The 26,725-nt window shown below is 49.5% G+C and overlaps 2 protein-coding genes across 11 annotated transcripts in view; both read left to right on the forward strand.

Moving 5' to 3' along the window:
- Positions 1-8,725: 8,725 nt before the first annotated feature.
- On the forward strand, positions 8,726-17,282 carry MOB3C (MOB kinase activator 3C). Of its 5 annotated transcripts, none has more exons than XM_058717523.1 (5): positions 8,748-9,134; positions 11,744-11,860; positions 12,158-12,626; positions 14,747-14,949; positions 15,265-17,282. In XM_058717523.1, exons 3-5 carry the CDS (start codon positions 12,209-12,211, stop codon positions 15,292-15,294), a joined length of 651 nt encoding a protein of 216 aa, XP_058573506.1. In that variant the 5' UTR covers positions 8,748-9,134; positions 11,744-11,860; positions 12,158-12,208; the 3' UTR covers positions 15,295-17,282. The 5 variants fall into 5 exon arrangements, with proteins under 5 accessions (XP_058573510.1, XP_058573506.1, XP_058573507.1 ...); XM_058717526.1 differs by having other exon boundaries at positions 8,768-8,888; XM_058717527.1 differs by lacking the exon at positions 11,744-11,860 and having other exon boundaries at positions 8,726-8,888.
- A 2,959-nt stretch (positions 17,283-20,241) lies between these two features.
- The window catches only part of MKNK1 (MAPK interacting serine/threonine kinase 1), a 44,104-nt gene continuing 37,620 nt past the window's right edge, over positions 20,242-26,725 (forward strand). For 3 of the 6 annotated variants that reach the window (XM_058717518.1, XM_058717521.1, XM_058717520.1), the window contains exon 1: positions 20,242-20,350. The gene's annotated coding sequence lies outside the window, so the exon portion shown is untranslated. The remainder of the gene's footprint in view (positions 20,351-26,725) is intronic. The other 3 variants (XM_058717517.1, XM_058717519.1, XM_058717522.1) reach the window with 1 other exon arrangement.

The following is a 26,725-nucleotide window of genomic DNA, read 5'->3' on the forward strand; positions in this document are numbered from 1 at the left end:
TTTTCCCACGTGGTTGGGCATCAAAAACACCTAAAGAACTTGTCAAAGATGTTGATTCTTGGGCCCCACCACTAAAATATGGATTCTTTTGGTCTGAGGTGAGGCCTGGGAAACTATTTAGAAAATAAATCTCCAGGTAAGTTTACAGTTCAGCCTGGTTTGGGAACCCCTGCAATAAAGTAGTGATTATACACCTGAAAGAAAGGGCCCCAGACCAGGCAACATGACTTTCCCAATGTCACACAGGGTGTTGGTAGCAACATTCCTTCTATCTCTTTGTAGCAAATTTTCTCTGCACCTTGGTGTCAGGCAACCCAACTGTAACTATCTGAAAAACAATGGTTGGGCTTATTGTCTGCTTCTAGGAAAGATTTCTGGGGTGAGACTGGCTATTCCTAGCAAGTCCCAGGGAAGGACTTTGAAGGACAACAGAGGAAAGCAGAGGCCTTCCCAGACTCTTGGAGTCCAGATGGCTTCCTTGTATGATTTTGAGAGCTGAGATTTCCTCAGCTTGTGACCCCTGGAGCCAAATACTGGATTATCTGTTGCGCTGGATTATCTGTGCCTGGACCCTGCAGCTGTACAGAGAATTGTGTGTTGCCTGTGTAGGCTGAAGCTCTCTATCCATCCTGTGCATATTTGCTCTTGCCTGTGGTGAGGGAGCAGAGGGGGATGATGTATGGTAGCTGGGCAGGCATGGGGGATGGATGAGAACTCAGCTACAGAGCTTGCTGGGGGACTCACACCCCATTGGAGCTGGGATTGATTGGCTGGAACTTTCTCGCCCTTCTCAGTTTGTCTCAGAGCCAGCAGCCTGCACTGTGTCCTCTGGGCACCCCTGTGGAGAGGGAATTGCTTTCAAGGTCATGGAAGCTCTGGGTATCTCAGTGGTGGTCTACCATATACCTTCTTCCCAGAGGCAGAGACCCTCCACTCAAGTGACCCTCAGATAGCCTTCTTTTCCTGAACCTTTCTCTCTGTATCTTGTCTCCTTTTTGTGTCTTTCTCTTTTTTCCCCTTCTACCTGCAGCTCACCTTAATGACTTTCTCTCCTGGGTGCTATATCTGTAGAATGTGTGGAATATGACCTGTGCCGGCAGATTTTGCAAGGGTCTCAAAAGAGTGAGTGAGAAATCTAAGGTGGTGTCAAGGTTACTGAGGATGGTGGGCGAACTTAATGCTGTTAATACTCTAACATGGATCCAGGCACAAATGTCTGTGCTATCATCTACTTTCCCAGGAGACCGTTTTTAGAAAAGTGTCTAGCTCCCTTCCAAGCCAATTTGTTCTCTCCCTGATTTACCAGTGGGTCATATGAGGTAGCTCTTAAACAGTACATGTGCTAAGCACTCATGTGTGGGACGGGGTAGACCCATGACTGGAGTTAGGAGGCTGGGTCCCAGCTCCACCATTTTCAGGCTGTGGCTCTTGGCCAAGTCATTTCGAAAACCTTTTGGAGCCATTGCTTGCCTCCCAGGTTTGTCACAGGACTCAAAAACGACCAGAGAGGTGAAAGCACTTTGTAAACCAAAAAGTTCCTTACAACTGTCAGTTGTTGCTACAGGGTTCCAAGGAGAGAGTAACATAAGGAACAGCCCACTTTTCAGGGTTTACTGTCCAAAGGGGAAGACAATCTCCTGGGCTTCACCAGGAAGTCCTGAGAACTTTCTGCAAAGCACTAAGAACTTTCTGTGCCAAGGGCTCCCCCGTGAGGAGGATTGGTTCCAGGCAGCTGGTGTGATGAAAGAAGACTCCCTGGAAGAGGAGAGCGAACTCTTATCTCCCTTAGCCTGGGGCAAAGCTGCACTCCTTAAGCTGTTTCTTGAAAGAAACCCTAAATGCAGCCCCGTGGGGAGCTGGGTAACAACTGTGGAAGTCACGGGCTGTACTTGCTGTGGAATTCAGACTCCACAGGGTGCAGTGTGAGTCCTAGAAGCAGGGCCCCACCCACTGCCTGAACAGCTGCTTTCTGGCTGGGAGGAGCAGTTTTCCCACCTCCAGGAAATGAAGCTAAGATGGGACCTAGTGGTCCTCCCAGAGAGAGCTGTAGGGCAGAGCGTGGGGTGTCATCCTAACATGCCCACTGCCTTCTTCCCCCTGAGCATAACCTCTTTCTCTCTTGCCCACTCCTTCTTCTCTCTCTCTGGAGGGAAGGACAATTCACAGCTCTAGAAAGACAAACCTGTCTCCCTCCCAGGGCTGATGAGAGGAAGAAATGAGAAAATGCATCTCAAGCACAGGTATATAAAAAGCTCACTGAATGGCTTTTTTGTCATTATTTACCTTTGGGCCCATCCCCTTCACTCCCTGTGCCTCATGTTTCCCATTTACTCTGAGGAAGTTAGACCAAGTGATGATAGTCAAGGACTTTCCCCTTTAAGAGCAGATCTCTTTTGGTTGCATGTAATGATCTTCTGTAGCCTCAGGTTTTTGTTTTCCTTTTTGTTTTAAGTAAGCTCCGTGCCCAGAGTAAGGCTTGAACTCACACACCGGAAATCAAGAGTCCCATGCACTACTGACTGAACCAGCCAGGCACCTTAGTGTAGCCTCAGTTTTATGAGCTGTGAAATGGGACACCTGGACCGGGTAGAAAATCCTCACAAGACTGAGGCTTTTGTCAGCACCCACACAGCAAGGGCAAATACAGCGTGTCTGCCAAATGCAGTGCCTGACATCCAATGAGTCCTCAGTAAATACTATGGAATGAATGAATAAATGAACAAATGAATGCAGTGGGTATACTGTTTTCACTCCACCATGCTGTCTCTGTAAGACGTTTACACTAATTTACTACTATCATTACTAGAAGACAGCACCCCGGGCCTCTGGGAGGGCCTCCAGCTTGACTCTGCCCCACAAGTAAAACAGGGAACAGGAAGCGGTTGTCTTAGTCCAGGCTGCTGTAACAGAATGCCATAGACTGGTTGGCTTAAAAACAACAGAAAGTTATTTTTCACAGTTCTGGAGGCTGGGAAGCCCAAAGTCAAGGCATTCACAGCTTCAGAGTCTTGTGAGGACCTGCTTCCTGGATCACAGATGGCCATCTTTTTGCTGTGTCCTCACATGGGAGAAGAGGCAAGGGTATTCTCTGGGGTCTCTTTTGCAAGGACACTAATCTCATTCCTGAGGGACTCTCCCCTCATATCGTCCTCACCTCCCAAAGGCCCCACCTCCAAATACCATCACACTGGTGATTAGGTTTCAACATATGAATTTGACGGGGTGATATAAGCATTCAATCTGTAGCACAGGTTCTCAAACCTTAGTCTTCTGAATAAATATCCCTGGGTAGCTTGCTAAATAGCAGATTCCTGGCCCCACCCCAGAGATACTGAAACAGAATCTCTATGAGAGAGGCCTAGAAATCTGCCCTTGTGTGGTTCCTTTTTAAAACTTATTGTTAATAAGTTTACTCAATTATTGTTAATAAGTAAATACTTATTATTTAAATAAGTAATAATTATTGTGTAATTTAATTGTTGATAAGTTTACCTATTACTGTTTATAAGTTTTGGGGTGCCTGGCTGGCTCATTCAGTTGAGTAGTTGAGCGTCTGACTATGTTGGCTCAGGTCATGATCCCAAGGTTGTCGGATGCAGCCCAGCATCAGGCTGCATGCTGGGCATAGAGCCTGCTTAAGAGTCTCTCTCTCTCCCTCTGCTCCTATCCCCCGACTCATGCACTCTCTTTCTCTCTCTAAAATAAAAAAAAATTAAAAAAAAAATTAAATATATTGCCATTAATGATTTTCAACTTACTGTTGAAATATTAAAATGTATACAAAAGTAGAGCCAATAGTATAACAAACCCCAAGTCCCTGTGACTCAGCATAAAAAATTTTTAACACATGACAATCTGGTTTCATATCTACCCTCACCTACTTTCCCTCCAAATCCTAGACATCAGATTGTTTCATCCTTACATTCTTTTGTTTATATTTCTAAAAGACAAGTACTTACCAAAAAAATCCTAAAATAACAATAATTCCGTAATATTATCAAAAGTAAGTCATTCAAATTTCCTAATTATTTCATAAATATTTTTACAGTTGATTTGTTCAAATCAGGATCCAAAGATCCACAACTTGCAACTGATATGTCTTGTAGTCAGTGTTTAAAAAAATATTTTTTTAATAATCTTGGACTCACATGGAAGTTGCAAAAATGACACAGAGCTCCTGTGTACCCTTTCCCCGGCTTCCCTCAGTGCATTTAGTAATGATCACAACCAGGAAACTGACATTTAAAACTACAAACTTTATTTGGATTTCACCAAATATACTCATTTTTCTTTTTTTTTTTTTTCTTTTTTTGAGAGAGAGGAGGGGCAGAGGGAAAGAGAATCTTAAGCAGAGGCATAAGAGCATAGAGCCCATGCAGGGCCAGATGCAGGGCTCGAACTCATGAACTGTGAGGTCATAACCTGAAGCCAATGTCAAGAGTCAGACACTTAACTGACTGAGACACCCAGACATCCCCAAATGCACTCATTTTTCATTTTTTTCTTTTGTATATAGTTCTGTGAATTTTTATAACATGTATAGGTTTGTGGAACCACAATCAAGACACAGACCTGTGACCCAGAGAAAGTCCCATATGCTATGTCTTTATAGTCACACTCTCCTCCCCACCTCTAACTCCTGGCAACCACTGATCTATCATGAGTAGAGTGGGACAGAACTTCCTATGCAGGCTTTGTAGTAGGCTCTATGGAAGGCTGAGCCTGGGACACTGGTGAACCTGCCCCTGCCCCGGCCCAACACACACACACACACACACACACACACACACACACACACACATACTATCACCTCCCCTGGGAACTAACTGGGAACTAACCCAAGTGGTTGGAGGGTATGCACCTAGGGGAGGGGGCAATGCCCACCAGGGCCAAGTTGGGGGTCAGGTCAGAGGGCTGTGAAATTGTCCTAAGGCCCATATGCACACAACTATACCTCTCACTCCAAGGGTGGGTGGGGAGCCTGGAGGGAGGAGCACCTTGGAGCACAACCAGGCTGTGTGACTGGACAGTTCTGGGTGTTTCATACTGCCTGGGTCTCTGCCCCTGCATTCCAGGACCACAAGGACAAGAGCAAACCCTCTTCTACACAAAAGCCTGCCAGATGCTTGAAGGCAGCACCCCCCGCCCCAAAAGACTGGCTTTCTGCAGTTTACAAAGATTATTGCATCTGACCCTCGCAGCTCTTGTTTTGTTGTTTCTATTTTACAGAAGGGGAAATCGACTCAGAAAGAATAAATGCATTGTCCAAAGTCACACAGAATTTTAATGTAAATCCTTTTCTACCTTGTCTTCCCCTGTCACATTCCCTTGAAACTTATCTTCCTCAAGCTAAAGGAAATCTAAACTCAATTCCTCTTAACTGCCATGACAGTATCCTTCACTTTTTTCTCCAAGTGCCAGGATGGACGACTCAGGATGACAGAGCCTGCCTTCTGGGCAGGGAGGGGCAGAAGCTGAAATAGAAATTTTTCCTTTGGAGAATGAGGGGAAGGTGGGCCCCATCTGGCTATAGGCCAGATACCTGGTGGGGAGAGCTGGAGAGTACCGTCACCCATTCTGGGGGGAGTGTGGAAATGAGGGGGTGCTTTCTATAGGAGGGGCTGTGGAGTCCCCAGGGAAAGGTCACTCTGTATCAGCAGAGTCACTGGGTACAGGCCTACAGGCCTATGGGGAGGGGGGGCAGGCAGGAGCAGGAAGTTGGTCCTGATAAGGGATTTGAAATGGTGTGGGTGGAAGATACTCTTGTGGCACAAATGGGGAAGTAGACTTTCCCAGACACACACACAGAGGAGCAGAGACTTCCACAAATACACAGGTACCCAGGTCTGGACACAACATGGCTGCCACTTGGAGCTCTCATAGAGGAGTCATGTGCCCAGGCTGTGCAGTAGAAGAGGGTACATCCTCAACTAGGTCCTTGATGGCTCCCACCAAGCTTCAGAGACAAGGCCTTATTTGAGCCACAAACACTCAGGACACAGTAGGATGGACCAGTGTCTGTCCCATAGGGTTACAACATGCCATCAGAGAGGGTAGGAGCAACCCAAGGTCACACAGCTAATGTGTGTAAAGCCTCGACCTTGTTCTCCAAGGTCTGGGTCTGGAAGAACACAGTCTCTCTAGCCCAGACTGAGAGCCATAAGAAGGAGATACAGGTGTTTGAGGAACCTGGGTTATCTCTGGCTTCTCCCAACCCTTCCACCTGCCAGCCTGTCAGTTTGTATTGAGGCAGATGCCAGGGAGCCCTGTGGATGAGCTGGGAACTTTTGAAGTTCCTTCAGAATGGATCATTTATATTTCCCACAACATACGATTCTGTGCTTTTCACTCTTTACCAGGCAAACTCCTGCCCATCCTATAAAACTCAGCTCAGAGGTACAACAAATAACCATGTAGAAAACCACAGAGGGAGTCACATCACATTCCAAAGAATCTTACAGACCATGATCTCCAACCACAATGCAATATAATTAGAAGTCAACAAGAAAAATATAAACCTCCCATAGGCTGAGAAACTAAAATCGTACTTCTAAATCATCCATGAGTTAAAGAGGAAATGACAATGAAATTTCAAAATATTTAGAACTGAATGATAAGGAAAGCACAAGCGGTTTCTATTTCCTTTGTGGAGTCACAGTCCCTGGGCCCATGTGCCAAGCATTTAACTTCTATTGCCTCTCCAGCCACACTCTGCATCCTCCTCCCTCCAGCTTTAGGTCCTGGAAGGCCCACCTCAATGGGCTGTATAGAGGTTCCCTTGTCCAGGCTTTGGGTAGGATTTTCCCCCAGACCTTTGCACTATGATTGCTCTGAGCTGGGTATGTCCATCGAGCTTAGGCCACAGCTCCAGTCAGTAGCCCCCTCCTCATAGTTCCCACTTTTACCACTCCCTCCTAGCACCCCTGCAGCTTGGGGGTGACAGCTTCAGCCTAGGGTAGATAGCAAAGGGCTGCTCTTGCTAGCCCTTCAGTGATATGCCATCCCTGTGGTTTCCCTACACATTAACTACACCTCTAAATAGTGCCTCCTTTAAACTCTCCTTAAAGTGCCCAATTTGAGTGTTCCATGTGCTTCCTGCAGATAACCCCGCTCTTACAAAGGGCTTGCCATCAGTCCATAACCGTGTTCTCACTTCTGGATGACTGAGCTCTGGCCTTGTGTTAGCTCTGAGTGTTGGACCTACTGCTGACTTGTAAGCACCTGAGGTCAGCCACTGGGTCAGCTTCATCACCTGATCCCAGGCTCTCAGTGCACAGTCGTGCTCAGTAAAGGTATTGATTAGGATATCAAACAAATGAAGGACTAGATTAGAATTCCTTCTGCATACGCTAGAGCATGTGATTGTTTGCTTATAGGGGATTTGGGGAAGAGTGAAGACTCAGACATCATATAAAAAAAAAAAAGAACTTTAGACTGGGCAAAAATAAGTGCTTCACAAAAGAATGAATCCTCAGTTCTAGGAGCTGGGATTCTTTTTTTTTTTTTTTTTTGGGACAGAGAGAGACAGAGCATGAACGGGGGAGGGGCAGAGAGAGAGGGAGACACAGAATCGGAAACAGGCTCCAGGCTCCGAGCCATCAGCCCAGAGCCTGACGCGGGGCTCGAACTCACGGACCACGAGATCGTGACCTGGCTGAAGTCGGACGCTTAACCGACTGCGCCACCCAGGCGCCCTAGGAGCTGGGATTCTTAAGAATCCAGTCTGTTCTCATGCCATCAAGCAAGCAGAAGATCCAGACACAAGAGGAACCCAGTGATCTGTGCAATGGTAAATGCCTACCTCCTGCTGCCAGCTCCCCCTACCCCACACCTGCTCATCTTCTGCACCCCTCCAGTGTGACTTCTGTAGCCCGTATCTCTGCCTTGGCCCTCCCACCCTAGAAGGCCTCCAACCTTCCCTTCCATCCCAGGAGAGTCAGCCAACTGGTCTCTGGGCCTGGGGACCACGGCCCAAGTCCCCAAGTCCGCCCAAGTCGTGGTATGGGATATCTGTCTGCCCTCAGGGGAGGAACCTAAGCTGAAAAGTAGAGAGAGCAGATCAGGTCTTAAAGGTTTGGATTTGGTTGGAAGAAATGAGGTAAAGAAGATACTTCAAACTGGGAAGAGCTGGAACAAAGGTCTTGTGGGGGAAATGGGGTGACTTTGAGGAGTGAGGAGAATCTGCCCAGCCTGAGCAAAGCTTCCAGGCATGATCGCGGGGGGGGGGGGGGGGGGGGGGCGGTGTAAGCCTGCCATCTGAGCATTGTCCTTTCAGTGCTGGGTGAGGGACTCAGCTTGTGTTTACCAAAGCATTTATTCACTCAGCAAATGGGCATTAATTAAGTGCCAGCTATGTGCCAGGCACCATGCCAGGAACCGAGGGTATGAGAGCGGATAGGGCAGACCCGATCCTGATTGAGCTCAGGGACAGTGGAACACAGGAAACCACCATTACCTAGCAGCTCCTTGTTTCTGCTCCACACACAAGCTGGGCCTGTCCCCATTTTACAGTTGAGGAAGCGGAGGCTGCCTCTGTGGCAGAAGTCCAAGGGGACTCGGCCAGGGCCAGCTGCTCAGTCCGTCCTTTGCCCAGCGGGAAGCTGGGAGCACGATTCGGACTTCCCGGAAAGGCGGGCGTGCGTCTGTGCACTGGGAGGGGGTCCCCTTTCCCCGCCCCTTCCCCGCCCGGCGGCCGCGGCGCTTCGGGCCGGGAGGGCGGGGGCGGAGCTGGCGTCGCCGCGGGGGCGGAGGGCGACCGCGGCCCGGCGGGGCGGGCGGGCCGGTGGACAGGCGAGAGAACCGGCCCAGCCGGAGAACGGGAGGAGGACGCGACCCAGCGTGTTGGGGATGTGACCCTGCGGCCAGAGAGGAGGACCGAGGCGGTCCCCGTGAGTGAGCTCCCGCGCCCCCGCCGCGCGCACGGCCCAGCCTCGCTGCCACTTTCATTTCTTCGGCTGTCCCGGCGTGGCCTCGACCGGAGGCGACGTCCGCCCCAAGGCAGGCTGGCCGCAGGCGCTCGGTCCGGGGTCCGAGGCTCAGAGCTGTGAAAGTCGGGGTTGGGGGTGGCGGTGTTTGAGGGGGGCGTGTCTTCGGGAGCGGAAACGTCAGGCCTGCGCCTCTGGGTCCTAAGACAGGTCTGTCCCGGCAGCTGGGCGAGGGGGTCAGGGGGGTTCAGGGGGAGGGCAAGGGGTGGGCGAGGGTGACCGGGCGCGGTGGGAAGAGCGTGGAGTCCCGCCCCTACCTTTCTCTTGGATCTCTGACCTCAGGGCGCCCCCGCACACCCATCCTACAGCCGTAGGCTGCATTCTGGGTTCAAACTGGGTCCAGCCCCTGTCCAAGATCCTGGGCCAGGTCAGAGTAGTGGCAGGTGTGGCTCTGGCAGGGGGGTGGTAAATGTCAAGAACAGACAGGACCATTCTGTGGTCCTTTGGGAAGCCCATCCAGATGCCCACCCAGGGAGTGAGTCATCACTGGGCACTTTAGGAGTAAAAGGACACAGAGAATTAGCAGCAGGGACTGAGAGGCAGAAATGGCCATGATTCAGGGAAGGGACAGAGGTTCTGTGAGGGATGGAAACTCAGCAAGGGCATGGGAGTGGGAAGTGAGGAGACAAGGGGTGTGTATAGATTCCCTCCCTCCCCTTCCTGAAGTTTACTTACATTTTCTTGGGGAAAGACCCAGATCTTGACATTCTACAACCAGAAGATGGGAGTCTAGCTCACTGTCAGGTCACTTAAGGTGTTGTGGGGGCAAGGGGGAGGTTCAGCATGTTGGGGGATAGGAATTAGGTTCATCTAATTGGTGGGAATATGCTTCTCCTCTCCCCCCACTCCCCTCCTTTCTCTCCCTCCACTCCCCTCATTTCCCCTTACCTCCACCAGACCAGTGACCAGCCAGTACAAGAAAATGGTCCTTTACTCATTGTCATGGGCTGCGCCCCACCTTATCCTGGTTCCCAATTCAATCATTAGAGATCCCCTGCCAGAAACTTGCTTTGTGAATGGTGGCTCCTCAGAAAGAGGACCTCCGTTTCCCCATCTGTGCAAGAAGTGGGTTGGTCGGTTGATTTTTCAGGGCTCTTTCAACTCTATAGTTCTTGATTGTAAGGTTTCCTTAAAGCCTGAGCATCAGCTATGTGCCCTGACTTAGGCTGGGGTGGGGGTGGGGCAACAATGGCCAAAGGGCAGCTTCCACCTGAGGAGAAAGGCTTCTGGGTTTAGTAGAGAGGGCTGTGGGAGGAGGTAGCATTCAACCTGGTCATGTGTAGTCAGAGAGACCAGTGGAAGAAAAACATGGGGGCAGGAGGGTGGGGGATCAGGAAACAGCCCTGGGTGGCTGGTGGAGGGAAGTGGGCAGGAAAGGTGGGGTGAGATGATGAATGCTCAGGTGGTAGTCTATTGGTAACTGTCAGTAAAGGGGGCTGTGCAAAGGAGGAGAACCAGGAACCCCGCCTAATTGCAGTAGGAATGATTTTTGGAAGCACCTGCCACAAGCAGAGTTTAGAATGCAGGTGGCATGTGAAGGGTGGAAATCTCCTCTGGGATCAGGAAGTTCAGGAGCCACACTGGGGACTTCTTTGGGTAGAAGTCAAGGATAAGGAAATGGGTGAGATGACTTTCCACATCTTCAAGGGGTTTTTTCAAGAGGACAAGATCCTGCTGGGAGATCTGCCCCTCCTGTCCATACCACCTGTCATTTTCTTGACCATCCCCATCCTGGCCTGCCTGTTATGGGTCCAAGAAAGAATCCTTGTTCCAAATTTCTCCACTAGCCTGACTTGTTGCCTAACCTGATACCTCCCCCAATTGTCACCTTGTTCCTGTCCTCATTCCTCCATTCTTCCCAGCATTATTAGAGACGTGAGACAGGAAGGTGCTTCATATCAGCTCTGAGGTTAAGGCGAGGCTTTGTTTGTGGCTGTGTTCAGCCTCAGTCTAGGGCTAGAGTCAGGACTCAAATTGACCAGGGTCAGGGCCAGGTCAGAGGTCAGCCTGGAGCCACAGCTCAGTGCTTAGCTTACACTCAGGCTTAGCCCTCAGTCTGTGGCTAAATTCCATTCTCAGCAGGTACCTGGGTCTGATTTTCCCAAGAGCTCACACATGTACAGCGTAGGTGAGGTGACTACCACACCAGTCCCAGAAACCTAGTCTGTATCTGAGTGACCCAGGATGTTGCATGGGTGAGACTCATGCCTGCTACGGGGATCACCCAGCCATGGAAAAGCTGAGACTAGAACCCAGGACCCCTGTCTGCCTCCAAGCCTGCTGTTCCAAACTCTGTTCTGAGTCTGGGATGCCTCCATTTAAGAGGCAAAACAAATTTGTCTGAATTCTAGATAGGCCCAGCTGGGTAGATCTGACTATATTCCCCTACTTTCCAGTGCCAGGCACATAGTAGGTGCTCACCGAGCTTGTACTGTCAGGTGCAGGAGGAGCCGGCAGCTTGTTCAGTTTTGGGTCTGGAGGAGGCTGGCTTGGTAGGGAGGGATCTCTAGCCACTGTTGGAGGAAGTGGTACCCATCTGGACCTGCCACCTCCCCCTCTCCTCTAGTGCCTGCAGCCACACTCAGAGGCCACCAGCTGGCCACATGAGGTCCCTTTCCTCTTTCGGAGGTAATAAAAGGAAAGTACATTTTTGGTAGAAAAGTCCCTCCCGCTCCCTGGGAATCCCCGGTGGCCGGATGGACTCGGGATATCCCAGAGGAAGCTGAAGGCGGGGCCTTGCTCCCTACCCCAACCCCCAGCACAATACAGCCAGCCTCTCCCACGCTGCACCACCTGGTCCACAGGGCACCCCTGAGGTCATCTCATCCAGGCCCCTGCCTCCTGGAGGGCCTCTGCCACCTCTCTAATAGTCAACAGTAAGTCTGATGAGCACCTGTTTGGAACCCAGGCCCAGACCTCTGTGAGATGCAGTGAAAGGGGAGAGGTAGCAAAATGAGATGGGGGGGGCTGTGGGTGCTTGGCAGGGGGAGCAAGGGTAGCTTGGAAATAGGGCAGGGGCCCTGGACTTAGGGGATGAGGAAGACTTAGACTCCAGGCAAAGGCTGAGGTGGGCCAAAAGCTGAGAGTGAGAGGGAAATGATGTGTTGGGAAGTCAAAGCCCTTTTGGCGAGGACCTCACCACCATGCTCTCTCCGTGCCCTTGGCCCTGGCAGGGCAGCCACAGGTCCTGCCCCTGGACACCTTGCCCTCAGCCCCGCCTGGCCATGGCACTGTGCCTGAAGCAGGTGTTCGCCAAGGACAAGACATTCCGGCCTCGGAAGCGCTTTGAACCAGGCACACAGCGCTTCGAGCTGTACAAGAAGGCACAGGCATCACTCAAGTCAGGCCTGGACCTGCGCACTGTGGTGAGGCTGCCACCAGGAGAGAACATCGACGACTGGATCGCCGTGCACGTGGTAGACTTCTTCAATCGCATCAACCTCATCTATGGCACCATGGCTGAGCGCTGCAGTGAGACTAGCTGCCCGGTCATGGCCGGAGGGCCCCGCTATGAGTACCGCTGGCAGGACGAGCGCCAGTATAGGCGGCCTGCCAAGCTCTCAGCGCCGCGCTACATGGCCTTGCTCATGGACTGGATTGAGGGCCTCATCAATGACGAGGACGTCTTTCCCACTCGTGTTGGTGAGTGCCACCTGGCAGGCAAATCAGGCCTGGCCAGGGAGGGAAGGAGCCACAAGAGGCCATTCTACAGATGAGGCATTTAGGTTGACACAGCAATTCCGTAAGGGGTGGCGGGGGGGGGGGGGGGGGGCATGATTTTCATCCCTATTTTGTAGAAGAGGAAACAGCCTCAGAGAGGTTAAGTGTCTGTTCAAAATTAGGCATCTTGACCTAGGACTACGTGGTTCTGTTTGGGACCCTTATCTGAGGCTTAAGTGTCCTTCCAGGAACCACCCTGGCAAGACCACTATGATTCTCAGAACCTTCTAGAACAGATGTCTCTAGGTGCTCCTAACAGGTCACCTTGCCTTGGCTGACTGACTTGCAACCTCCTGGGAGCTCCCTCTGACTCCCTGCTCCAGGAAAGGGAAAGGGGTGGGGATTGGGAAGGCCAGATTGTATCTCTACCTCAGGGGGCTCAGAGGGCAGAATTTTCCCTTGTCAGGCCCAAGCCAAGGGGCCTTTTCTTATCTCAGCTGGGCAGCCTGGGCCTGTAAGGGTGGGGAGAGGAGATGAGTGAAGTCACACTGGCCCTGCTTCCCCACCCAAGGGCAGCAATAGCGGGTGTCAGCCCAGGAGCTGAGCAGGCATGACACCGTATTCATCACAGCAGCCCCACCCCCATCTGGCCTCCCGTTCCTCCACATCAAGGCTGTAGGAATCAGAGATGGGTTGGGCAGGGTGGTCAAGCCCAGAGGGGAGATGTCTGAATACTGAGAGAGGCTGGGCACTGAGTCATGATTCAGTGCTCACAGCCCCTCCCCAGCTGGGGGCCTGCCATTTCCTGCACCATCATGCCCAACAGTGGGCATCTGCATTTCACATAGGAGGAACTGAGGCCAACAGAGGCAGTGCACTGAATCAGGAGGGATTCAGAAGTGCAGCTCAGGTCTCTTAAGACCCAGGGCCCCAAGTCTAGATGGGCAGGACAAGTCTGAGGAATATGGGCTGGGCCTCGTAGGGCTCACAGGGAGGCAGGGCTTAACCCCACCTGAGAGCAGTGAGGACCAGTATGGAGCAGGGTGGACCAGTGTGGGCCTGTGTCTGGGCTCTTATTCTCTTGTAGCCTCTTCTAACTCAGGACTGTGAGCCCCAGGTATCTGTACCTTAACCCTGGGGATGACTCTGCCACAGCAGAGAAGATGGCATCGCCACCAAGATCTCTACCCTGAGTGTGAGGGGCTGTGCAGAAATTGTGTCTTTTTCACAGGTACCGGGCTTCCCTCAGGCAGGGGCTGTGGCATTTATCTCTGCGGGTCACAGCAGTGCAGTGCCAACAGCATTTAATCCTGCCTTCAGTCTGTCTAATCAAGAAGCATGGCCTTGGGCAAGTGGCTTCACTGTCGTGTGTCACCACCACACACTTCTACTTTATCATATCTATAAGGGCTATGGTACCCATTACCATATGAAGCAAAAGGTGAGGAGGGCCCAGCACAGAACGTGGCTCAAAGATGGAAGGTTCTTCGTAAGTGTTATCGAATAGTTGAAGGAATGAGAGATATCTGAACTAGTTCTTGAGGATTTTGTAGTTCTCGGGATTGGGGATCTGGGACCTGCTGTGTGAATGTTATGAAAAGGAAGGGTTGGGGTGGGGCTGGAGAAGGAGGTCAGGATCAGATCATGAAAGTCCTTGAGCAGGCACCATGCTGTGCAGTTAGAACTTAATCCCAAAGACCAATGTTTTTAAAAATGGACCCTAGATGTTGATAAACTCGCCTTGGAATTGTAACCCAGGTGTCACAGGACAGCACCTGCAGACACACATATTTCTGTGGAGAATTTGAACATAACTTTCATCATAGCCAAAGAACGGTTGGTCAGTGACCCAAACACAGTTGCAGAGTCCTGCTCAGGGTGATGGGAAAATGTGGGAGATGATTTGTATTTCAGCAAGGGAGGGGCACAGTGAGATTTGTGCTTTGTTCAAAAGGGAAGTGGGGAGAAAGTGGACCATGGTCTCTCTCTGTCCCTGGCAGGGAAGTGGCCATCCTAGGCCTGGAATGGGGAGGGCAGGGTTGGGCAGTGTTTCATCACCAGGATGCTGATCCCCACCACTTCTGCCCATCCCCACCCCCTAGGAGTTCCCTTCCCCAAGAACTTCCAGCAGGTCTGCACCAAGATCCTGACCCGCCTCTTCCGTGTCTTTGTCCACGTCTACATTCACCACTTTGACAGCATCCTCAGCATGGGGGCTGAGGCACATGTCAACACTTGCTATAAACACTTCTACTATTTCATCCGCGAGTTCAGCCTGGTGGACCAGCGGGAGCTAGAGCCACTGGTAAGGCCCCTGTTGCCCTCTCCAACCAAGGCTAGCCTCAGAATTTTCAGATCCAAAAGCTATCTACTTCAAGAAAATCTAATACCCAAGTGGATAGATTAGAAGAAGGCAATTCATTTAGCAGCAGATTCTGTTCTTTAATAGAGAATTCATTCAAGTCTCAGTTTACAGACTTAAGTCTATAGTCTGGAGTTGGGAGTGGGGGCAGAAAGGGGCCAGGTTCAGGCAGAAGAACAGCCAGGCCCTATAGTTTGGGAAGGGGCTGCCTGGTAGGTTGAGCTCTGACTCATCCCTTTCCGCCTTATGTCTCTGCAGAGGGAGATGACAGAGCGGATCTGTCACTGAACCCAGGTCTGGAGTTGTTGACTGTCAGATGGACCATGTGAACACAGAGTGTCTGGAGAGAGAACCCTCAGTAGTCTGGTAGCAGAGAAATCTGAAGTGCCTGGGACTCTTCCACACACGCAAAGCCCCTGAACTTGTGGTTCTCAGGAGTCTGCCCACATGCCCCTTGACTGCTTATGAATGGAGAAGGGGAGAGCTTAAAAGTGGTCACACAGAAGGAAAAAAGGAGCTACATCTCCACATGAAGTTTAGGGGTGGGATTGGCTAGGTTTCTGCTCCAATACTTGACCCTTCCATGGTGGTTCCCTTGCCTATTTGGGGAATGTGGATGTGGTTGAGTGATAGCAAGAAAGGTACTAGAGAGTGAGCAATCTGTGTGAGTGAATACAGATGACTCTGAGTGTGTGTGAGTGTATGTGTGTGTGTATGTGGTTTTCACTGTGGGGTGTCTCTATAAGAACTAGCTGCTTTAGATCCTCCCTGGCACATAGTAGGCCCTCCATAAATGTTAGGTAAATGGATGAATGGAAGGAAGGAGGGAAGGAAGAAGGAAGTTAATAGGGATTGGGACCACCAGACCACGACCACTGTAGGAGTGATGACAGGTCAGCGTCCCCACTCTGACCATGTGTAAAAGTGCACAAAATGTGATTGTAGATGTAGCTCTATATTTTAACCTTTAGGCTACCGTCTTCCATAAGCATGAGTTCTGGGGAGCTATAGGGAGGTAAGGAGGGGGTCTTGCCCTGGATACCTACACCCCTGGCCCACCACGGACACATGTTCTGATTTGCTCAGCCAAAGATACCCAGGAACTAGCATTTCACTCATCCCTCTGCCTCCAGGAAAGCCTGATTATAGACAGCCTCTTGAGGGCTGGGGTTGATCCCTTATATCCACAAAGGTCCTCTGGTCCCTAAACTGGAAATCATATACTCCAGTCTAGCTCCCAGAATCTGTAGACTTGGCTCTCAGGATCTGAAGCCCAGCACAAAATAATCCTCCAGCCCAAGGAGCCAGTGGAACTTGAATTGGGGAACTCCAGAGTCTTTTCTCCCATCCCAGGACACTGAAGATGTGTTGCTAGTGAATGGACTCTTCTAGGCTTGGAAAGCCCCCATTCTGCAAGGACCTGCCTCCTTCCCAACCATCCCCGAGACAGTCCAGCTGGTTGGATAGCTATCCACAGAGAAACTGTTGATTTGACACTCCATTACTCAGCACCGCCATGCCCAGCCCTGTGCCCAGATCCACAGGTGGGGAAACTGAAGCAGAAGCGGGGCCCTCCCCTCCAAGAGCCTCTACACTGGGAGGCCAGGATGGACAGCCACGAAGGGCCTGAGGATTATCCAGTCTCACAGAATCATCTGTGTACCTAGGAGGAAACGGAAGCCCTGAGGAAAGGAGGGAGAAACTGTCCAAGGCCTCATAGCAAGGCTTTTATGGAGTTGGAGTAGAAACCAGGGGTCCTGACTCCACCTCAGGGCCTGTGGATTGCTTCATAGGGAGGTGAGATGCATGTGGAAAGATGGTCTGACAGCCCCTCTCTAGGGCACAACTGTTCCTGCTTTGAGCAAAGACTTCTAGTGAATGCCAGAGTGCCCCACTGCCTCTCAGGTTGGCTGGGGCTGTCTGCTGAGCCAAGCCTCCAAAGTCATGCCCCTCTCAGTGGTCCAGAAGCTGCCTGATCTCTGGGGAAGTGTATGAGGCTCCTGAGGCCAGCCAGCTGGACCTGAGACAGCTGTCTCTGGAGAAGTTCCCAGGGGAAACACTGACCCAGCAGCTTTGCTGGAGGCTCTGGGTTGGGGTGGGGTCCAGGGATCAGAGATTCCCTCAGGGAGGACTGAGGACTGGAAGATGGGTTCTAGGCCGTGGCCAGTGCTGACTGCAGAGGGGTTGGGGAGACGGGAAATCTATTTTTGTGAAACAGAGGGAAGACTTTATTATTGTTATTTTTGGTAAAATAAAGGAGACAAACTAAAGCGGCACTGGTGGGAAGCTGTGGTCTGGATGCCACATGGCTCCTGGTTAGGCTGTGGAGGGAGCCGGGCCAGAATGGGGAAGGGAAGGCTCTTTGTCCTGAGATCCCAGGCCATGGGGAGGGCTGGCTGGTGTGGTCACGTCTGGCCTAGCTCTACAGGGTGGAAACACTAAGGGTTTCCCAGGGTTCTGGGAATTCTGGACCCAGAATTCTGGCCTAGTCTAGGACTCTCAGAGTAGGGAGGGTTGGCTCTTGACTTTGGGGAATTCAGTCTCTTGGGAGTCTTTCCTTGTTTCAGCTCAGATTCCCTGGCATGGCTATTCTCACCCCACCCCTTAATCTGTGTGGCTTATTGGAGCTAGTGGGTTAAGGGACAGGGCAGAAATATAGTGCTACAGTCCCCAATCACAGCAGAGGAAGCCCTTCTCGAGAAAAGGCTGTTTGTTGGGTGCTGGCCAGAGCTCAAAGTTGGGGTGGCAAGACATGGGGCTGACTCCTGAGCTTATTCCCAAGGAGACAATTTGTTTTGGTCTTGCTGCCATTCCACTGTCCCTTACCCATCAGCTGCCCACACAAGAACAGAAAACAGCTTGTTCTTAAGAGTTAGCAAAGGGCTACCTAGAGCTCTTTCCTCTCCCTAAGAAGGAGACAGACTGGCTTTCTGCAGTGACTCTCCTGGGAGGCAGAGACCTGGGGTCTAGGCCCAGCCCAGCCCCTGAGGTACAGTGGTGGGCCTCTTTTCCCCTCTAGACCTCAATTTCCCAGTCTGTTTCATGACCAGGTGTGGGAGTGAGTGACTGACTTATCTCTGAGCTCCTTCATTACTCACAGTCTGTGGATCATTCACAATCAACAATAACAGCTAATACTCTGTGTCAGGTACAATTCTAGATGTGTAACATACAATAGCTTACCAAATCAGGTTTGTCTTTGGCTATCTGCCTGGCTTGGCTCCCTTCCTGGGGCCCAGTATCCCTGCTTTCACTGCTCTAGGAGCTGGAGGCCCAGCCCAGCATTCTAAAAGGTAGCTCTGTTTGCACACTTCCTGTGACAGGTACCCACTACCTCCTCAATGACTGGATAGCTCAGACTCTTAGAAAGTTCAGGCTCCGGGCTCGTAGTTATTTTGAAATACACCATGGCAGAGAAGGTAAATTTATCTCAGAACTGTGTGGCTAAGGCCTGCACTTTACATGAGAATGTCTGAATACATCAGGAAGACATCACAAAACTGCTTTGAGAAATTCAGACCGGGATGCTCAGAGAAGACTGGACAGAGGTAGAGAGCAAGGAGGATACAGAAGAGAGAGCTGGGGCCTCAGCAAGACAGAGGCTAGAGCCCCCACCTCCACCCCATAGGGCAAAACTTGGCAGGAGGGGTTCCTGAGAGAGGCATGTGTTGGGGGTAGAAGGGCAATTCGGTTGGGCAGCCACTGCAGAAGGCTTTGTTTTCCTGCTTGTTCAAAATCCATAAAAATACTTAGAGCAGGGAATGAGGAAGCCAGCCACTCTGCATCTTGGGGCAGAGCTTCCACCTTTGAGTAAAGGATGCCCCCACCCCACCCTTGGCCCTGAAGAACACTGTAGCTTCTTTTTTGAGGTTTCTGCTGCCATTCCTACTCTCCCACCCCCAAGAGCTGTATATAGTGTGGGGTGAAGGGAGCCACAGTATGGCTGGAGCTCCACCTGATTTGGGGGAGCCCCCCAGAGCCATCATCTAATATTACCTGAACTTGGTCACCATGTGCATAGAGACATAGCAGTTTTAAGAACCTGGATTGGAACATAGGCCTGAGCAACTCAGGACCAGTTGGCTATTTAGATATTCAGGGAACAGGCCAGCATGGCCTCTGAGGACATGTAGCTTGAGTGGGCCTGGAAGGTTATGGGTGGGGAGAGGTCAGGATATACAGGGGCCTCAGGTTGGACTGAGGGATTCTGTAAGTGACTCAACACAGAAGCGTGGGAGAAGGTTCCCCTCTCCAGCCTTCATCCAGACTGGGAAATCTAGCAAAGCCCTGAATGTTCTCTCATGTTCCAGACCTTCTTCCATCATACAGGTGAGAACACTGAGCTCAAAAGGAGAAAGGAATAAACATTGTCAGAATGGTGGGAGATAGAAGTCTAAGAGGCTCTACCTCATCAGACCCACACAACAATCCTGAGACAGATATGGAAGGGATGTTTACTTCCATTTCACCAGGGAGGAAACACATTCAGAGTCAGGACCTGAATTAAACCCAAGTCAGCACTCATTCCCTCATTACACTTGCAGCCTAGGGAAGGGCTGGGGGTTAACATATTAATTTAAATGCACTTGGTTTTCGCCAAGAGATTAACTTAAAAAAATTCTTTTTTTAATGTTTACTTATTTTTGAGGGGAGGAAGGGGCAGAGAGAGATGGAGACACAGATTTCTAAGCAGGCTCCAAGCTCTGAGCTGTCAGCACAGAGGCAGACTACAGGATCAAACTCACAAGTGGTGAGATCATGATCTGACGCAAGCCGAAGTCAGACGCTTAACCGACTGAGCCACCCAGGCGCCCCTCCAAGAAATTAACTTTTAAGTGTTTCATTTTGAACTACTGGGGGTAATCCTTTACTCAAGGAAACTCTCAAGGTGAAAAGATAGGTACGCAAACGTCTTCAGAAATTTTACAGAATCAGCCCTCGTTTTAGAAAAGACTGGCAGCATTTCCCCACATGCAATAGGCACTTTAAAAATTCCATCCTGGCACACAGAAGCTCCCGGTGAATGTTAATTACACCAGCCGCTTGCCTGGCCGCGTCCCTCCTGGCGCTTCCTTGACTTCCAGACCTTCACTCCGAAAAAAATTTGTCAAAGGAGCTAAGCCCCACCCCCTGCCCCGGCAATCTCTACACCCCTCTCCCTCACTTGGTCTCAGTTTACTTAGCTCGCTCCCACCCTTTCCCGGGGAGTAGCCATCAGGGCGCACGCGCAGCTCCGCCCCTCTCTGGTCGGGCCCGCCCCTCGGCTCTAGTACCGCCTCTTCCGCGTTCTCGGAGCGACCTGCAGGTGGGTGCGCGCGACCGGCCCCGCAGAGAGTCAGCTGAGGTAAAGCCGCCCCAGCGAGGTATCCCTCCGAGGAAAATGGGGCGGGGGTCTGTGAAGGAGTCGGTGTGCCCGGGACAGGGCAGACGGGGCCTTCAGAGCGGCCCGAGGTCACGATCCGATCGTGCTGTGAAGGGAATGTTGAGGGGACGCTTGTTTAGGTCTCTCTTCAGGGACCGCGTCTGTGACCTGGCGGGGTACCGTCTGTGGCGAGCCCAGGACGCAGCGTGTGTCCCCGGTCGGGGCTCCGCCGGTGCCTGGGGTCAAGATTAGATTGACAGGTGTCCGAGGTCGGAGCTCAGTCAGTGGCCAGTTTGAAACTCAGCCCCTACCCTGCTGTATGGCTGGGCTCAAGGCGCAGGCAGTCCAACATCACGAATAGATTTTCACGTGAGGAGTTTATTCCACGTGTGTCCTACCTTATTTTAAAGTTAGCTGTTTTCATCTAAAAGCTCTTGACATGTGTGGGTCGCTGTACAGTGAGGGGAGATGATGTCAGGAGTAATCTCTTCTTCGGGATTTCCAGGCTACCGTCAGGTGGTCAGTAGCAGATCAGAGCCCAGCGCAGGTGACACGAATAAAATGTTGGAAGTGCTTGATTTTGGGTTAGGTAGTCCTGGGTTCACATTTCACACCTGCCACTTCCTAGCTGTGCGTTCTTGGGTCATTTCCCCTCTCAGAGCTGTGGTTTCTCTGGTATAAAAAGGGCATAATACATATGGTCATTGTGAAGGTTGACTAGGATTACATGTGTCACTCAGGATGGCACCTATCACAGAATGGGTGCTGAATACATGGTAGCTGTGATTTCTAGGAACTAGGTCATTTTGGAGGGGAGAACTTTAGAGAGGCCCCAGGGGAAGAGTTGAGGTCACCTAGGTCTTGAACCCTCACTGGACTTTGTAGATGGAACTGACTTGTAGGATGAGAAGGGAACTGATGCTTATTGACCGTGGCTTACGTGCCAAGCAGCGCCCTGGGCAGTTGATGTATATTGTCGCTCTAGATCCTCAGCCATCCGCCTGCAGCTTTCAGCCCTACTATCCTTTGCTTCAGCCCCTCTAAAAAGGCCCAGGCTGGAAGTGATGTAAAGAGGAGACTCGGGGTTGGATGTTCATGTGGAGCCAGACCAGTTCAAGACTTTGTCCCCTTCCCCAATTTCTCCCACCTCAGCTCTTCCCTTTGTGTGATCCCAGAGTTAATTGTGTTCTTGACTTCGAGGAGCCTTTACTCTAGTGCTGTAGCAGATTTTGTTGGTTAGAAGGCCTGGCAAGAGAGCACCTCTTAAACTTAGATTGCATGAAGCTGAACCATGGCAGAGAGAAGTTCTGTGAACAGGACCTGTTGGATTCTAGCATATGCTTAGGAAGTGTATATGGCCTCCTGTTATGGGGTCCCATAGTAATCTAGTAATGTGGTTCTTTTTGCATCCTCTTCATGGGTGCCCATGTGATCTTTCTAAGACAATGTTCTCATCATGTTATGTCTCTGCTCAGAAACCTTGGCCGGCTTCATTGCTTACTATATAAAGTCTGGACTCCTCAGCTGCATAGACAATTCCCCCCTCCCCGCCCTATAATCTGTTCCCAAACCTATCTCCTGCCCTGTTTCCCTATGTTCTCCCAAAACTGCACCCATGCCTCAGTCAAAATAAACTAGTTTTTGTTGCTTAAATACTCCCTGTATGTTTCTTTGCTTGCACTCTCTTCCTGGCATTCCCTCCTCCTTTCTTGTCTTTCAAGGCTTGTCTCATGTGACCTTCTCAGCAACTTCCCCTTGCTGGATTAGTTGCCCCCCTCCCCATCTTCTATAGCAGGGGCTGAACCTCGAATATAGCTCTGATTACTGCCTACCTTGGGGTATATCACCTCATGTGTACTCTGAGTACACTGGTAGTAAGGGACCGTGTCTGTTTCATCCCTCCTCTTCCTGACACATAGTAGGCCTTTGCAGTGTTTGTGGTTGAGTGAGTCATTGACATTTTTTATGTACTCGCTTTGGTCTTTGTTTTATGAGCTTTCAGGTTCAGAGTGAGCCTTTGTGTTTTTCCTTCTCTTTGTGCTAAGGAGAGCCCTTGTTTAGATTGATGATGCCCTAATTTACAGGCATCAAAGGGAAGAAAGTGCAGGAATTCTGTACAAGGCAGGATTCTTCATTGATATTATTGTTCTCTTGCCTTTGGTGTGAATTTTGTTGGAAGGGAGGTGGTGCTCTGTTCAAGGACCTGAAATGAGTATGATATAGATCATGCAGGGGAAGGCTCACAGGTGGTTTATTAATCTGTTGTCCTGCCTTTGGCCTTGGCATTGTCCCTGGCCCTTTCCATCTGTGAACGAGCTGCTACAAATCCACATTTTTCCTTGCCAACAGCTTGAGCACATGGAACAGAAGACTCCTTGATGATCATAGAAAAATACACATCACTGAAGATAGAGGCGTTTGGGAACCATCTGGTTCTACCTCTGATTTTACAGATGAGGAGAGGCCCCAAGAGGGGAAGGACTTGATCAAGACTGCACAAGGAATCAGTCAGTGGCAGAGATAGTACTAAAAGTGAAAGTACTGACTCTGTTTTTTTCAGTCCACCGACCTTGTTAATATAATACCTAACATTTATTGAGCACTTACTATGTGGTGGATACTATTTTAATGCTTTATATGTAACACCTTAAAACTCTGTTTATAGACTTGGAAACTGAGGCAGATGGAAATCATTCAGATCTACTTTCTGATTCCACAACTCTGGTTTTTAATATGGCGGAAATGGCAGTCCTCTCCTAACCAATGAGATAGAATGGTTCTCCAAAGAGTTTGCTCACAGATCCCCCTACCTCTGTGAGTAAGAGATGTCCTCCCAACAATGTATCCCTATAACCTGGGGAGATGTCTTAAGAGGAATCCAGAGTGTATTGAAAGAATGTATGAAAAAAGTGAAGCAAGCCAATGAGTATTAGTTTATCGTGTTTATCAAGTCAAGTAGTAAATGCAAAGTTTTAGAATAAACTCAGTCCAGGATCTTTCTGTAAAGATTCCCAGTCAAGGATGGCAAGATTCAATTCAATGAACACATATTGAGCTCTTGCTATGTACAAAACCCTGGTATTGAGAAATATACACAGAGGAAAACAACACATTTCCTGCCCTTCTGTAAGTAATTGTCTTCTCAGAGCCTTCTCCCTCCAGTGTAGTTGGGAAGATAGATAAGTACATAAATAACTGAAATCAGACTGACTGTGGTAAATATAGTAAGGAATGTAAACAAAGTGGGAGTTTGGGAAAAGGAGAAATCAATCCCAACATGACCAAAGGGGGTCTAGAGAAGGATTCTTGAAGGTGGAAATTTATGCTGGGCTTTGGAGGAAGTTCATTCCTATGAGAAGCTTCAGTTTGAGCACGGGTCTAGAGATGGAAATGAACAGAGGTGTGTGTGTGTGTGTGTGTTGGAGGAGAGGAGTGGAATGGGTAAGGAGAGGAAATAAGCTGAAATGATGGATTGTGGCCAAAACGTAGAGGGAAGTTGGGAGAAGAACATTAACATTTATTGAAGGTCTGCTCTGCATTATGGCTTGCAATATGTTAGGTGCTTTACACACTGTAATTTATTTAATCCTCACAATCCTATAATGTGGGGATATTTATCCCCAATTTAAAGATGAAGAAGCCAGACCTCAGAATGATTAAAGTGACTTGCCCAAGGTCAGGTAGCTCGTAAGTGTCAGAGCTTGGTCCAAACCGATGAGTGTTGGATTTCAAACACCTATGTTCTTTCCAGTATGCTGCAAGGCTCCTAATGCCATGACGAGGGTTCTGTTTCCTCTGGTTGCATAATGGAGGCTAGTCTAGAGCAAAGAATGTCCCAGAAGGAGGACATCAATGAGGAGTCTGTTGGAATAGTCTAGTTCAGGCTTAAACTATGAATCACCAGCCTAATATGGAAGCTGCCTGGTCCAGGTCTGCTGCTGTAGCACCATAAACCAAGCATGTTGCCGTCCTTTGCTAGTAGAATCTCAGAATCAGTTTAGAGAGGCTGCTGGCACCCTTACATTTCAGGCCTAAGTTCTAATGTGAGATTCGCAGGTTATTACAGAAGTGTCTGGGGAAGGAACCCATTTGGCAGAGACTGTTCCTTCATTTTCTCACCCTTACATTGAACAAGAATCTGTAGTGGAGGAAATAGGACTAACTCAGAGTCACTAGGCTGGTCTTAGTTTTGCTCATTATCATCTGTGAGGCCTTGATCTCAGCTTCTTCCTCTGTAATATTGGATCTGTTTGGGTTCACTTCTGAGATCTCTTCTCTTGCTAATGTCATGTGTTGCTTTGCTCTTCCTGGGTTGGGGTAGTATAAAGAAGTGGCCGAGTTGGGGCGCCTGGGTGGCTCAGTCGGTTAAGCGTCAGACTCTTGATTTCGGCTCAGGTCATGATCTCACAGTTTGTGGGATTGAGCCCCACATCGGGCTCTGTGCTGACAGCAGGGAGCCTGCTTAGGATTCTCTCTCTCTCTCTCTCTCTCTCTCTCTCTCTCTCTCTCTCTCTCTCTCTCTCTGCACCTGCCTTCCCCCTATCTCAAAATAAATAAATAAACTTTAAAAGAAGTGGCTGAGAATATGCACCTGGATTCCCAGAGATTAGGCTTTAAATTCCAGCCTCTCATGCTTCTTCTGGTTGCCAGTAGCTAGGTGTATAGACTCCAGAGTTGGACTGACTAGGTTTGAGTCCTGGCTCTATCACTTGCTAGCTGTGTGACTGGGGCAAGTTATTTAACCTTCCCGGGTCTCAGTGTCTTCATCTGTAAATTGGGGATACAAATATTATCCACCTCATAAGGTTGTTATGAGGATTGAGATAACTCATCTCAAACACTTAGCACAGTGCCCAGCATATAGTAGGTGCTCAATGAATGTCAGCTTTAATACTAATCATATTAACAATTATTATCAATGTCTAGTTAGCTATTCTTTTTATAGAAAGTATATTTATTAGGGCCATTTTTCCTACGGTCTTACTCTGACATTGTTGCCTTCTCTTTCTTTCCATTGCCTCATCAGGAAACTTTGAAATAATAGATAGTTCTATCACAGAGCTGCAAAGTGTAACATGACAGAAAATGCCTATAGGAAGAGGGTCAGGTAAAAGTCAGTGGCTCATTAGAAAATCTCACCTGACTTGTGGTTTCACCACCTCTGTCACGATAAACAGGAACAGAGCAGCATACTTATTCCCTTTTGCACAGCCTTCAACAAAAGTGCCAAGTAAGACCCCTCCAATTCACTTGCCAAAAAGTACAATAACAGTATCTCTGGAAAAGTAGTACGTAATTTGGTTCTTCTTTCTCTCCAGTTTAAACCCCTTTGACCTTAACTTAAGCCACTTCATCTTGTTCCATTGTCCATAAATATGGAGAATTTCCTTCTGATTTTAAAGGCAGGATGAGATCAAGATTCTCTCATGAGAACCTTTTGTGTACTTAAAGCCAGAATCGAGTTAGGCCTCCTCTTCTCTTCTCTAGGTTAAGCAGCCTTGGTTTCTTTTACCTCAGTCTTAAAACCTATTTTCCGTTGCTTGGATCACATTGGTCATGCTTCTTTTCCTTCTTTTTGGTTTTTCTATTTCTTGGCAGTGACCCAGACTGCTTAGTCTGCTAATAAGAGTCCAACTAAAACAGTTTAAGGGAAGAATAACTTCAGGTGTTTTCATTCAGTCATGAACATTTATGGAGTGTTTGCCCCATGCCAGGCCCTGTGCGAGGTGTAGGGTACCCAGAGAGGAATTAGACATAGTCTTCACCCTGTCCCTAGCTCACAGTCTAAGGGGAGGTGTACAATTAAATGTTACAGATGCCGTGATTAGATTATGCACAAGTGTGGAGAGCTGGAAATTGTTGAGGGCCATTAGGTAGAAAGAGATCATCCATTTTGCCTGGACTATAGGTCAAAATTTCTGTAGAGGAGTGGTAGGACACAATGCAGGAGTGGTAGTCTGAAGCAAGGTTGTGGAGGCCCTGAGTGACAGCACAGGAGCTTGGTTATTCCAGCGATGGTGGATACCCATTAGATGTGTTGGAGCAAGGAAGTAACAGGCTCATATTTGGGGTTTTGGACCAAGCACAGAGATAACACAAGCTTTAGTCTTATTGGTCCTCCATGGATGTTTTCATATTACTTGAAAGTAATATGATGGATCCCTTGTTTGTAGACTGGCTTTTTTCCTCTAAAACTTCTTTAGAAAAATTAGTTCTTAACTCTGGAAAAATTTCATTGCTTATACAGGCAGGAAGTTTGTGAGGAATTGATAGAGAATTGGGTGACCAGCCTATATAAGACTCAGTGGCAAGCCAATGTGTGTAGGTATGGTCTGACCACATTCACCCTTTCCCAGC

Source organism: Neofelis nebulosa, chromosome 2, assembly GCF_028018385.1.
Source record: "Neofelis nebulosa isolate mNeoNeb1 chromosome 2, mNeoNeb1.pri, whole genome shotgun sequence".
In the NCBI taxonomy this organism is placed as follows: Eukaryota; Metazoa; Chordata; class Mammalia; order Carnivora; family Felidae; genus Neofelis; species Neofelis nebulosa.

Coding starts and splice junctions, on each gene's coding strand:
- MOB3C (XM_058717527.1), top strand. CDS start 12,209: ATGGCACTGTGCCTGAAGCAGGTGTTCGCCAAGGACAAGACATTCCGG. Junction 12,627..14,746: donor CGTCTTTCCCACTCGTGTTG/GTGAGTGCCACC, acceptor CCCACCCCCTAG/GAGTTCCCTTCCCCAAGAAC. Junction 14,950..15,264: donor AGCGGGAGCTAGAGCCACTG/GTAAGGCCCCTG, acceptor ATGTCTCTGCAG/AGGGAGATGACAGAGCGGAT.